General features: G+C 34.8%; 2 protein-coding genes across 2 annotated transcripts; one reads left to right on the top strand and one right to left on the bottom strand.

Moving 5' to 3' along the window:
* The first annotated feature begins 52 nt into the window (after positions 1-52).
* LOC106720675 (protein CC2D2B) lies at positions 53-7,569 on the top strand. The gene is made up of 11 exons (XM_045680365.1): positions 53-438; positions 743-2,581; positions 2,656-2,849; positions 2,950-3,070; positions 3,203-3,359; positions 3,452-4,078; positions 4,602-4,925; positions 6,364-6,441; positions 6,827-6,987; positions 7,106-7,223; positions 7,384-7,569. The coding sequence occupies exons 1-11, from the start codon at positions 53-55 to the stop codon at positions 7,567-7,569; spliced, it is 4,191 nt and encodes a 1,396-aa protein (XP_045536321.1).
* Positions 7,570-9,782: 2,213 nt separating this feature from the next.
* On the bottom strand, positions 9,783-12,791 carry LOC106720777 (diphosphoinositol polyphosphate phosphohydrolase 2). Its single transcript, XM_014515567.2, has 3 exons — positions 12,357-12,791; positions 12,120-12,275; positions 9,783-10,155 (listed from the first exon to the last, which is right to left on the bottom strand). The coding sequence occupies exons 1-3, from the start codon at positions 12,453-12,455 to the stop codon at positions 9,943-9,945; spliced, it is 468 nt and encodes a 155-aa protein (XP_014371053.1). The 5' UTR covers positions 12,456-12,791; the 3' UTR covers positions 9,783-9,942.
* Positions 12,792-13,161: the final 370 nt, after the last annotated feature.

Here is a 13,161-nt window from a genome sequence, read left to right as displayed (position 1 = left end):
TACTATGACGACAGTATAGTCGAAATAGTATTTCGTGATAATATTAATAATAATGTCTAAGAATATTGAATTAAAGAACTACTGCGTTAAAACTTATAATGAAAGTGATTCAGAACAATATCACGAAATTGATCAAGATGCTTTGGTAAAAGAAACTACATTTACTATATCACCGTCGTCAAAACATATCAATGCTTACGATTTCTTCACTCAGCATAATGTAAAAACTAAAGAAAAAAGTAAAGGGAAAAAGAAAAAAGCGAAGAATAATAAGTCCTCTAGTATTATGGATATAATTAATTCGGAATTAACTTCTGCGACACTACCTATACGTGAGAATGTTATTGAATTCGTAAATCATGACAAACTACAGAATGTTTATCATAAAACTGCTACATTAAAAATGTTGAAATGGAACCATTCAGATGTTGAACGAGGGTACGTATATTTTTAAAAGGTCTATGTTATAGGGACACACATGTTATTACTTAAACAACACATACATATTACAGTATTTTTCCACGGCCGAAAAACTAAACAAAATCCATGTTTCACCATGTTATCCTATGACTCATGCGTTTGTAGTGGAATACTACGTATCTAAAGAGCTCATCTGTAGTTGATAAAGCCCCCTTTTCAAGTGCTACTAAACTTGATGTTGAAAAGTGGACTTTATTGACATCTTCATAGAATAAAAAAAAACTCTCGATCTCCAAAAAATATTGACGATTTTATGTTTTAGGCGAAAATTAACAAATCCTGTCAATCTTAGCCCGACGTTTCCGAAGGTTCTTGAAAATACAAGCGCCAAGGAGTTCCCAGTCGGCGTTCATTACTCCGACCCGGTGATGTTTAATCTACTGATGGCTGATTACACAGCTGATGATGGCTTAATACAAAGTCAGAAGTTTCTCAACTTTGAAATACTAAATATGAAATTCATTCATCATTATAAATTTTCCCTCGAAACATTACTAATAGTGAAGTTAATTGACTGTTACAATGAATATCTGAGTATTGAAAACTCACTAAAAGAGTTATGTAGAAATATTAAAATAAGTAGAGAAACTAAGAACAATTTAAGACAACAGCTACTTAAAATTAGTGACAGTAACAAGGATGGCGTAAGATTTGATGCTACCCTTCTAAAATACACTAGAGCATTATTTTATTATAAAGATGCGTACATGGAAATGTTAAAGAAAGAAAAAGAAACTGTACATAAAATACTTTCCTTGTGGTCCGATGTAGAAATGGTTAGGGAGAAAACAAATAGAATAGAAGTAAATTATTATTTGGAAATCAATAAAATTCCAATAACTAAAGATGATTATGAAAGAGATTGGAATAATGCATTTGAAATGGAGTATTTGGATTTGCTTGATAAAATTGAATTCGAATACGCGAACGCTTATCTCGAATATAAAGAAAATAAGTCTAAATATAATTCAAATGGAGTTGAAAAGAAAAATATAAATAAACCAAAACTAGTAATAGACGAGGTTAAAATCAAAGCTGACACAGAAACTTTAGTAGATAGGATATTAGAGAAAGATAAGATAGGAATAACTTTGAAATGTAAAAAACATATGAAAGATTTATTAAAACCTGTTCATGTTTTAGGATCCAATGATTATTATTTCAAGATATACGTAGATGATGTTTTTGTATGCCAATCAGAACTGTTCACTTTTGAAGATTTTGTGCACAGTTTGAAAATATCAGAAACATTTTCCGTTCAAATATTACCAAAGAACAAAATCCTTATCATTATTTTGTATGAAAATGATATTCAGGTTTCGTCTACAGATTTGAGTATAGAAGAAATTAAAAAGAACATAACGCAAGCGGATGTTAAACCGTATAATTTTACCTATGCTGACTATGTTATACCACCAAGTAATAAATACGTAGGCAGTGGTTTTAGTATAAAAGAAATAGCAACAGAAAACAAAGTGAGATTAAAAAGCGGGAATTTATTTAAAGGTAAATTAAACACAGCTTGCGAGGTTAACATGAAGATAGGTTGGAATGAAAAATTTAACGAAAATAGTCACGAAGCTGTGTTAAACTCAATTCAGGTAGAGAAAGAAATTAAACGCTATTTAAACGGCATAGATAAACCGAACATTAATAATTTAATACAAATGATAAATTATTTATACGATCGCAATATAGAAAATGATGAAAAAGTTGTAAATTCTTTAAAGAAAATATGTAGAATTAGGGTAAAAAATGAATACGTGTTTGCTATTGATGAAAACAGTGATGAAAGTATTAGACTTAGGTTATTACTCTTAAGGAATAAGGGTGGCTTTGTTAATATTGAGAAGAAATTGGTACCTCTGTTCTCTAGTCAAATTTCTACAGAGCAATTGAGCACTTTACAGCGGACCAACCGACTGATAGACTTACACAACTTTGATGATAGCGAAGACATAGATCCTATTGATTTACAAAGATATTTAGGTCTTAAATATATTCAAGGGTTGAATGAAAATGTGCAAAGAACCGTTAACGAATTTCTTCTTCAGAAAACACACCGAGATGTGGTTAAGGATTTTAAAGATTTAAGTTTAAGGTATGACACTGAAATACCCTAGATCGATGGATTATACTGTACTGTACTGAAATAACAGTTAATATTTTTTCCAGAGGCATTTTATCAAACCAAAGTAATTTGATGTCAATGTCGATCTCCTCTCATGTAACGAGAAATCAGATATTAAGGGAGTGTGAATCCACGGAACAAGAAATACAAGCGACAGTTTTGAGAGCTTTCAATCTACCAGACAGGGCTGCTGATTTGTTGACTGAAAATGAGGATGAGGACACCGAGAGGATTGCTGGTATTTTGAACCCTTTTAATAATTGCAATTTTAAAGGAAAAACGATATAAGGCGTACTCGTACAAATAATATAAGTATCTACTATGTCATATTCTTTTAGGCTTTAAAGTACGTCCATTACGACCGTACGTGAGGTTGAGTTACCACGGTACATCAGCGCAGAGCGCGCCGGGCATTGGTTGCTACCCCTCTTGGAACCAGACCTTGAAGATAAGGACTAAGTAAGTCTCTACTGTCTCCGGTAATTGATGTTTCAACTGATCGTGAAAGTAGATCACGCTAGAATTTAATCCAGCAATATCCTTAACAAATATGCTTCCAATAAAATATGTATTGAGTTTTAACTTGGCCAGATTTAGTCCGTTATCGTCAATACATGTGAACGTGTACGACGAGTGCAAAGTGAGCGCGAGGTCAGTGCAGGATGCGTCCGGCAGCGAACAGCACCGCTGTGGGCGTTGGCTCGCAAAGTTGGTGCTACCTCTCACTACGGTGCTGAACCAAGGAACAGTAAGTTTAAGAATTAATTAGCTGTTATAGTTTTACTGCCGCCGTCGGAATTGTTAGTGGTCTTTTATAACATTTGTATATTTTGTTTGTAGCTCCGGGGTACTTTTAAATTAACAACACCGCCATTGCTAATAGGCTATGAGAACTCATCCGAACCGAACGAGGCCAGGTCTCTGATACCGCAAGTGAAGAGAATGATAAAGAAAGACATTTGTTTCCTCACATTACAAATTACGACAAGTTTGTCGCATCTCGGCGAAGTACAAACTTACACACAACCAATTCCTAATGTCTCCAATGATGATCGGACTATAAAACATCTAAATTATTTTCTTACTGGTTATCTAAACGAGTTTCCTTCTAGAAGTATATCTTTAACTTATGTAGGTAGTTCAGGAAAAAATATATGTGTCACAGAATTTCTACAACCTATACCGATACCGGATTTGGAATGGTTTCCAAAGAATCCAAAGAGACCAGGATCTGCGCTATCTAAAAGCTCGGGACATTCAAAAAGCTCTTCTAAAAGTAGTGGAAAGACTAATGAACTGAGTTCTCCTCTAAAAGAAGAAAAAGTGAACGCCTACAGTGGTTTCGATGAGAGTTGGAGAAGTGAAGATAGTCAGTTATCCAAAGCGTTGAACTTCTGCATTAGATATGTAGCGTTGATACCGACGTACGAAGTTCCAGGGACTGAAATTATTACATTGACAGGATCGGTTAGTTCTACTTATTATTATCTGCATACTATAATGAAGTATTTTGTGATGGTTGTAAACTAACAATCAAATTAGTATCACATCATCAGGATGACATCGCTAAATTTGACAATGTTTCATCGCATTAGCAGACACCAGCAACAACATCTGTTGCACGAATTGGTCGGCTCGCCCGGTGCAATGCCGCGACCACACGCTAAATGGAAGTTATTCCGCGTACAGTTTGATGAGTGTGTGTTTGGGAGGCCTCAATTTAGTCTTCTTTCCTCTCTTTTCTTATAAGGAACGGATAGGAATAGGGGAGTAGAATAGAATTTGTTGGAGGATACGCATAGGAAGGGGAAATAGTCTCTTTGCGTCTCTTCCTCCGTCGATTAAAGGTAGGCAACGCATCTAAAATTGCGAATCTTTAAGGGTAGCGGTCGCTTCGCCATTTCGTTGAATTTAGGAGGCTTGCTCTTTTCACCTTATACAATTAAAAATATGGTATGAAAAGGTTATTAATTCATCTTTCATTTATCAGGAATTGCTACAAGTTCTCAATGGCTCTCCGACTGATCACACGATACTCCTGGCCAGTTACTTCCTTCACCTAGGCATCAAGTGCTGGGTAGTGACAGGTTTAGCTTTACCTCGCGGCTTGAGTACATACCTACTAGTAAAATATGATCTCATAACACGTAAATATACAACAGGCGAAGATCAAGTTTACAAAAGTCGAGGATTCTTTAAAAAGAGCGATGACTTCGTATGGCACGTTTATGATGCGGTTAGTGGTGAACAGTTTGAATTGAGAGACGTCGCTTGTCCTCTTAAGACGGTATTCTTTGTGTTTGACGAGTACAATGTAAGTATTTTTATGCATATATTAGGTCCTTACATATGAAATTGGCGTTTTGTATGGGAGGAACAAAAAGTCGAATATTTTTTAATATAATATATTTAATTAATCAAAGTATGAACCAAATTTTTCTATGCACTTTTGCCATCTCATAGGTAGTTCATTGATCCCTTTACTAAAAAAACCAGTCGGACGGGAATCAATAAAATCTTTGAAGGCGATTTGGACTGCCCCATCGGAGTTGAATTTTTTCCCTTGCAAGAAGTTATCCAAATTTCGAAAAAAATGGTAATCTGTTGGAGCAAGGTCCGGGGAGTACGGAGGATGTCTTAGACTTTCCAATTGAAGCTCTTCTAATTTAGTAGCCGTCTGTTGCGCAGTGTGTGGTCTAGCGTTGTCGTGAAGCAGCAGTGGCGTGGAGCGATTGACCAGCCTAGGTTGTTTAGCCGCTAGCTTTACCATCATGGTTTGCAATTGCTGACAATAGACATCAGCCGTAATAGTCTGGCCAGATTTGAGAAAACTGTAATGAACAATACCGGCACTAGTCCACCAAACGCTTACAAGTAACTTTTTTGGGGTTAATTTTCGCTTGGGGCAGGATTTGGCTGGCTGGCCAGGATCCAACTATTGTGCTGAGCGCTTCCGATTATCGTAAAGAACCCATTTTTCATCACAGGTAATGATTCGGTTTAAAATACCTTCATTATTGTGCCGGTTCAGTAATGTAACGCAACAGTCGACGCGCGTTTGCCGGTTTGCTACAGTCAATTCGTGAGGTACCCACCTTTCAAGCTTTTTAATCTTCCCAATTTGCTTCAAGTGAATTAAAACAGTTTTATCACTAACATCGCAGCCTGCAGCTAACTCGGACGTGGTTTGCGATGGATCCGCTTCCACAATAGCCTTCAACTCTTCATTATCAACTTGAGTCTCAGGCCGTCCACGGGGCTTGTTCTGCAGATCGAAATTTCCAGAACGAAAACGTTGGAACCAAAAACGAACTGTGTTTTCTTTTGCAACACGACCGCCATACACATCATTCACCCTTCGAGTCGTTTCCGCAGCACTAGTGCCACGGCGGAACTCGTACTCGTAAATAATGCGATATTTTAAGTTTTCCATTTTGTAAAATGAGTGACGCAAACAGAAAAAAACAGAAGAAAAAAAACAAATGAATGACGGTCATCGAACCACAAATACATGAGTCTACAGCTGTACAAATTTGAATTTGGAATTCCTTACCAAAGAGGAGAAATTCGTGATTAAAGTGGCCAGTACGAAAAACGCCAATTTCAAATGTAAGGACCTAATATTATGTAGTTTTATGTTCAAATCTTTAAAAAAACATTACGTGTACTATAAGCCTTAAAACTTCATGTTAATTTATACAGTTTTTTTTTAATTCTTATACATGCATTGTTTTCCACATTTTTATTTTTAGATATGGGTTAATATTCAGTCATCACAAGACTGCCAAACTGTTTCCTTTGATTTTTCTAAATCATCAGATTGGCAACAGGTAAAATAGTTTATTAAATATACGTAATACATTTAGACTACGTTCCCCACAGCCCAAGTGAAATATGATTATACTAGTATAATTATATTAAAATTCTTAAATATTTCGTTTAACGGTTCTATTCGTGCGTCGGTGGCTTTGGGGTTAAGCACTTGACTTGCAATCTGCAGGTCCTGGGTTCGAATCCCGACATGTACCAATGTGTTTTTCTATTTTCATATATACATTTATCCGACGTTCTTACGGTGAAGGAAAACATCGTGATGCAACCTGCACTTGGCCAACGTGGTTGACTATGACCTAGTCACCCCTAAATTAGGGTAGGCTCCCAGCCCCTCGGTGTGGACGTATAGTGAGCTGATGATGAAATATTTTATTATTGTAGGTATTTGACACACCAAGACAGTTTGTCAGTCAGCCAGTGAGATGTGTGAGGGAGATGTACCGCGCGCCGAGCGATGTCTGCAGACTGCAGGACTCGCTCGAGGCTAAGCTAATGACCAAGGTGCAGAAATGGCGACCTCGCACTAAAACTGTTTGGAACAGGTTAAAGTTAATTTCATAGGCCTTCAAGTTGAGATGATATACTTACCGCATTTTGATGATAACGGTCTTCTAAATAGAGAACTTTAGTTCCATGTAAATCCTTATTCATGTTTATTAGATATTACTGCACGTTGCTACGGGAGACTTTACCCCAATGGGAGTACTGGTCCTTCGACACGACGGATCGTAGACCCGAGCCGGGTCACAGGTTAAAACAACTTATGGCTACATACAAGGTAAGTTATTTATGCCTTAATTTAAAAAATTAAGCACTAAATTTGCACTAGATTTTCATCCACCAGACAGATTTATCACTGGTCATTTCAGTTGTCATTCTATTTGGACTTTTTAAGCAGTTGTATTAGATATAGGCTAATGTTTGCCGACTTTTTCTAGATCTTCGGGTTCCCTTTGAACATGCACTACATCAATGCAAAGTCAGTGTTGGCGAATGTCAAGGCGACATCAGTGCACGTCAACGATGACCCTAATGTAGAATTCGCGCTCGCTGTTCAAATTTACGCTTACCCTAATAACGTGATCAGTTTGTGGGTTTACTTAGCTAGTATTACTAGGATATAAAGTGAGATGCACACTTTTTCATTTCATCTCTTTCTTACATAAAGGCTTATAAAGAATTTTACGTTCTCGTAACTATAATGAATTAAGAAATTTAAAAGTGGTATAATTTTTAATAATAAACTGATTTATAACTGAAACTTTAACCGATTGTATTTTCTTCTTTCGTATTGTCACTGCAAAGGCGCATTTATTGTCAAACAAAACTCTACAGAAGAGCAATATAAAATTTATTCTTTAAATGTCATCGAGGAATCTTATAAAACAAAAAAAAATCAATTTAAAATAAAAAAAATAGAGATTGTATGTCTTTTGTTTTAATGCTAACAAAATAAAATTAACATTTATTCCATCGTAGTATAAAAATATACGTAAAAATAGAAAAAGGAGATGTTACAAGAGTTACGTGTACTAGCGGGTCCGCCATCTTGTGAAGCCTGACGTTGCTGTCATAGACAATGCGCGCCAAACTGACAATTTGCAGTACCGTCACAACTCTACGCGAACATCGATACTTCATTCATTACATTATCGAGCCAAAATATACAAGCCTAAAATATCTTCAAATTTTCTAAAAAATATATAAGTTGTTATGCAAAGACTATGATGATCATAGACATACAAAATTGTATAGAAAGGCCCTTACGTAAAATGCGACAAATCTAAATAAAATGACGGACTTGTAAATTTACTAGAAATTATAATTTTGAAACAGATTGTACTAATTTAACTTGATAAAGTTCGTAATGGCCTCTATATAAACCTTTAACAATTTCATAAAAATTTCCAACTGTCCGCATATCAAGCTAACATCAGACTTACTTGTATGTAAACAAAAGTAAATAATTTATGAATTGATCTCTAAATGTGTACGTTAAATTAGTACATACAAATCTCTCTATTTATTAACGTTTACACTCTACAATCAGCCTTTAGTCATAACTTAATAAGCTAGTAGCCATTCTTGCAAGCAGCAAAGAGCGCCCATTTCATATTAAACCTACTTCAATCAAATCCTGAGGCACACAAAACATGATATGAACTATGAGTCAAATGAAATACTTTTACAGTGGGTTTCTGAAACTAAAATCCCCATTTAAACCACGAAGGAGGTTATCAATTCGACTGTTTTTTTTTTATGTGTGTTACCGCGAAACTCCGCCCCTGGTGGTCCGATTTTGATAAAAATTATTTTAATCGAAAGGAAGTGCTTGCAGATGGGTCCCATTTTTGTTTTTTTTTAAATAACTAGAAGACTAGTAGATTTTGAATATAGCTTCAAAATTTGTTGCGAAAATTAGGGACATTTTTGCTTTCAGCGCTTACGTAGGCTAAACTATAGGACCTACATAAAAATGATGTATGAACGAATTGTAGCTCTTTAAATGTGCTAAATAAAAGTCCGCGATAGCATATATCTATCTTTTATAGTTTTCTCACAATAACGATTTTTTTCTTTAGAAACATAATTTATTCAAATATAATGATGGGGATGATATGTTTTATAAAGAGATTTAGGTCTCAGAAAGCAATGGTTAATGATATAATGAATTTTAACTTCATCAAGTTGTCAAGTTGATATTTCCGGTAGCAATATTATTATGAAGAAACACTCTAATGAATTTTAGAATAAATACAAAAGCCCCAAATCATACAATTTATAACATATAGTACATACATTTTCCACCATTTCCGAACATAAATGTAGCATCGTCAATATTTATATATTAATATAATTTAATAAATAAGTAAATTAGAAAACCTCACATTAATAGTACCTACTGTTACATAGGTCTATGAAAATGTTTAGTTTTTTTGTATTGATGTATTTAGACACTGTTTACTTATTACAACACATTTTGTGTTTACGTCAATATCGTCTTTATGTGACAATGCTAAGTACAGAACTTTTTGTTTGAAAACAAGTGTCTTGATTAATATTCCATGCATTTATGTATTTTACTGAAAAAGCAAGTTTCTTACCAAAAAATTCTAATTTTTTATTTTGTAATGCTCAAGTATTTTTTGTCGGGATAAAATTTTCAATTTAAAAGAAACTATACCGAAAAATATTAAATCAATGAAAGGGACTGACGATTATCTGTCGCAGTAATCGTTGGCAAGATTTAAAACTTTTTCATAATCTAAATACAGCACGATATTTGAGACAATTTAATCTTGAGATGTTAAAGAAAATATTTAAAATAATTTACCCCTATATGAGTGGCAACATTTGCTGATAAGAACGTTCAGAGAGGCGGAGCAGAGCGAGCGGTACGGTACTGCAAATCGTGTTACACCTTTACTTAGGCGTCGCAAGCTAGCCGTTACCTACGAGCTATGGACTTAGCTGGCAAGCGCTTGCAGCGCTTCAAGTTAGCTGCGGGCGTCGTCCGGCTTCTGCTTGGAACGCTTCAGTTGCTGCAGGTAGTGGCGCTGGATGGGCTTGTGCAGCGCCAGCTGGGCGAGAGCATCGTCGATGGAGAACCACTGGCGCTTCCTGCCCATCTGCCGGGAGTCCTCCCACTCGGCTAGTTCTTGGGTGACTGTCATCACATACACCTCTGTGCGGTGCTTGTGTTCTCTGTTCTGGAATTTGAATGTCACAAATATGAAATATAAACACCATTGATTCAATTAAAGGGCTATTAAAAATATAAAAAGCACACATGCCGAAATACTATTATGGTTTCATTTTTTAATCAAATTCTTTGGGTGTCAAAAAACATCAGCTTAACTATTTAGCTGCTATAACATCTAATATTACATTTTCGGTATTAATTATTGAAGATATGTTTATTGTTTTTACTCATAGATAGTACAATCAGAGTTTTCTTTTCGTTTTCAATTGTTACCGAGTGGAGGTGCCAAGTGATTAGTGAAAAGGTTAACAAAAACATTGATACATAAAACATGTTCTTTGAAGTTATAATAATTTCATTTAAACAAGATATTTCCTACCTTATTGTGGATATTGCTTAAATTTTGTAAATGGATACAAATGTATCAAGTTTCATGTGGTTTATACAGTTGTGGTATACCGCTGATATGCTATGGCCTCATTTACTTTTTCATATCAACAAATTGAAAATAATTTAAAATTTAATATGAAAACATAAACAAGAAAGTAATATGTTTGAGGGTGGGTAGTTACAAACGGAATGAAAGACCATAGTATGTTTGGATGAATTGTGTGAAAGAGGATATGTGTAAAGGTAGACAGATATGACGGCTGATAGGGATGTATTGAAGACTAGTAAGTACTATGGAGACTACATAGAGGAAAGGGCAGGTTGATGAAATAACCCTTAGTAACAAATGTATCAATATTGTTTTATAAATATTTTACATCTTTTCAAATAATTTCAAACATATCCGACAGCAAAATTCCGATGATTGATTTGTGTGACCTTGAATGAAGGAAGGTCATGTGAAATATTTTCAAACTATTGTAGAATTAACAACAAAATCACACAAAGTTCAAATTAGAATGAATGTTCTTGTATATTATGTATTGGCATTCATACAAAATTATATTATTTTGTTTAAAAACACGGTAACATTTGTAAACCAAACTGTACAAAGTGATCTGTATATTATTATTTCAGCTGCTATAGTATTATTTCACAGAATTGCCGGTGAAATTTGAAACATTGACTTAAGGTTTTGTTCAAAATTATTAATGAAGGTGATATTATTATTAATCTTTATGTAGGTACTATTTAGTTTAAATGTAGAATCTAATCTAAAATTGTTCCTAGGGAAACTAGATTTTTATAGGAGAAGGGGGCAAACGTGCAACGGACCGAAAGTTTTTTGATCCAACGCCCATGGACATCCGCAACGCCAGGAATCGGAGATGCTTTGCCGGCCTTTAAGGAAGGTATACGCTCTTTTCTTGAAGGTCCCTAAGTCGTAACTGTTTGGAAATACCGCCGAGGACAGAGTAGAAAAAAAAACTAGATCTTTGTTAATTAAAAATGTTGGTAAATACTGCTGCTATACACGGGTCACCAGTAACATGCTTTGTAATTTCAATCTTTACCTAACAATAAGATTTATAGTGTGTTATCTGTTGTTCATGATTCTATCCTTACTGTAATTCCGTTTTGCGTGAGTTTTAGTCCGTCACAATGTTGAGCAACTTTTTCTTCCATGGTCTAATTTTTTTAAATCAAAAGTAACATCATTTCAACAATTGATATTAACATGTAATAAGTTAAATCAAGTTTTATCAAACTTATTGCAAAAATATGATTTACCAGAAAAAAATTGTATGAAAATTAATTTACCATTATAGTAACTTAATCATTTTTAAGACAACTAATTTGTTTTAGTATATAGATGATATCTTGATATTAGTTACACTTTTCATGCATATCATTTTTAAAATCAGAGTATTATACTTTTAGAGCAATAAAGAAATAAAACTTCAGGATACACTTAAGAATGATTCAACAAAAAAATATAACAGCATGGTCATCTACAATAGTGTTGAAAGACTGACATTTTGACATAAAACATCTGTCAAACTAAAGTAGTGAAATCCTGACCTCAAAAACGCCCAGGCAGCGGCCCAACTTCCCGATGACGCCGGCTTCCTCCAGAACCTCGCGCATGGCCGTCACCGAGGGCTCCTCCTCGGGCTCCACGCCGCCGCCCGGCACGATCCAGTTGTCAGGTCGCCGCGACGACGTCACCAGCAGCACCTACGCCGACAGACCACGCCGCATTACTCACACATTTTACTCAAATGTTTATTATTATTAATATTGCGCTCCAACACTAACCTCGGTTTCGGCATCCGATCGTACACATATACAAGCGGCGCGTCGTCGGAATCCTTCGTCGTCGTAAATACGAATAGAATTAGGCTTCTCCTTAACCATTTCGAGTAAACACGTAAACGCGAACAAAACAGACGATCACAAACGAAAAGCAGACATTAAGTAGAAAGAAAATGATCAACCGAACGTAATTTTTTAATGATCAACAAACGCCATAATTGTGATATCCTAAGATTAATGTATCCATTTTTGACTAATTTATGAGTTACACAATATACATGTAAAACGAAACTATAATAACAATAAAACTACAATTAGAGCAATATTTCAGCTACAACTAGCTTTTGATCGCGTATTTCAAGCCCATGTTGAATGGTGCCTGACGTTTTCTCTGTGCGAAAATCGAAATTAGTTTTGGTTGGAAAGCAATTTACGAAGAGTCTATCAGCTGACAGCCGGAAGTCAAAATGAATATTGCCATATTTCAACTACGTTTTGGAGATAAAAAATAATAATTTTACATCAAATCTTCCTTAACTAAATAAAAGTAAAAACATTAAAACTCTAACTTTCTAAAAATTTTTTTTTTTTGTTATAACTGAAAGTATTTCGAAAATAGAAATAATTTCGTTTTGTATTTTCATTAACGTTACATTTTTAAAGACGTTTATCTGAAAAGAACAAATGCGCAAAATTTTTAGAAGTAGTTATTTTTATTAATTGTTACTAACACCCAACTTACATATATCTATAAAAATATTTTTCATGTACATAGTAAGAATATATAAGTTACGATGATGGAAAAAAC

Source organism: Papilio machaon, chromosome 12, assembly GCF_912999745.1.
Source record: "Papilio machaon chromosome 12, ilPapMach1.1, whole genome shotgun sequence".
Taxonomy (NCBI): domain Eukaryota; kingdom Metazoa; phylum Arthropoda; class Insecta; order Lepidoptera; family Papilionidae; genus Papilio; species Papilio machaon.
The sequence above is the reverse complement of the archived record's forward strand: the minus strand, read 5'-3'. Positions and strand labels throughout refer to the sequence as shown.

What these genes read in the sequence shown, in the direction of transcription:
- LOC106720777 (XM_014515567.2), bottom strand. Translation starts at nt 12,455, where the DNA reads ATGGTTAAGGAGAAGCCTAATTCTATTCGTATTTACGACGACGAAGGA. An exon ending in GATCGGATGCCGAAACCGAG is followed by an intron (nt 12,276 to 12,356) that starts GTTAGTGTTGGA and finishes CTGTCGGCGTAG; the next exon opens with GTGCTGCTGGTGACGTCGTC. An exon ending in GCTGCCTGGGCGTTTTTGAG is followed by an intron (nt 10,156 to 12,119) that starts GTCAGGATTTCA and finishes TTCAAATTCCAG; the next exon opens with AACAGAGAACACAAGCACCG.
- LOC106720675 (XM_045680365.1), top strand. Translation starts at nt 53, where the DNA reads ATGTCTAAGAATATTGAATTAAAGAACTACTGCGTTAAAACTTATAAT. An exon ending in CATTCAGATGTTGAACGAGG is followed by an intron (nt 439 to 742) that starts GTACGTATATTT and finishes TTTATGTTTTAG; the next exon opens with GCGAAAATTAACAAATCCTG. An exon ending in ACCTTGAAGATAAGGACTAA is followed by an intron (nt 3,071 to 3,202) that starts GTAAGTCTCTAC and finishes TAACTTGGCCAG; the next exon opens with ATTTAGTCCGTTATCGTCAA.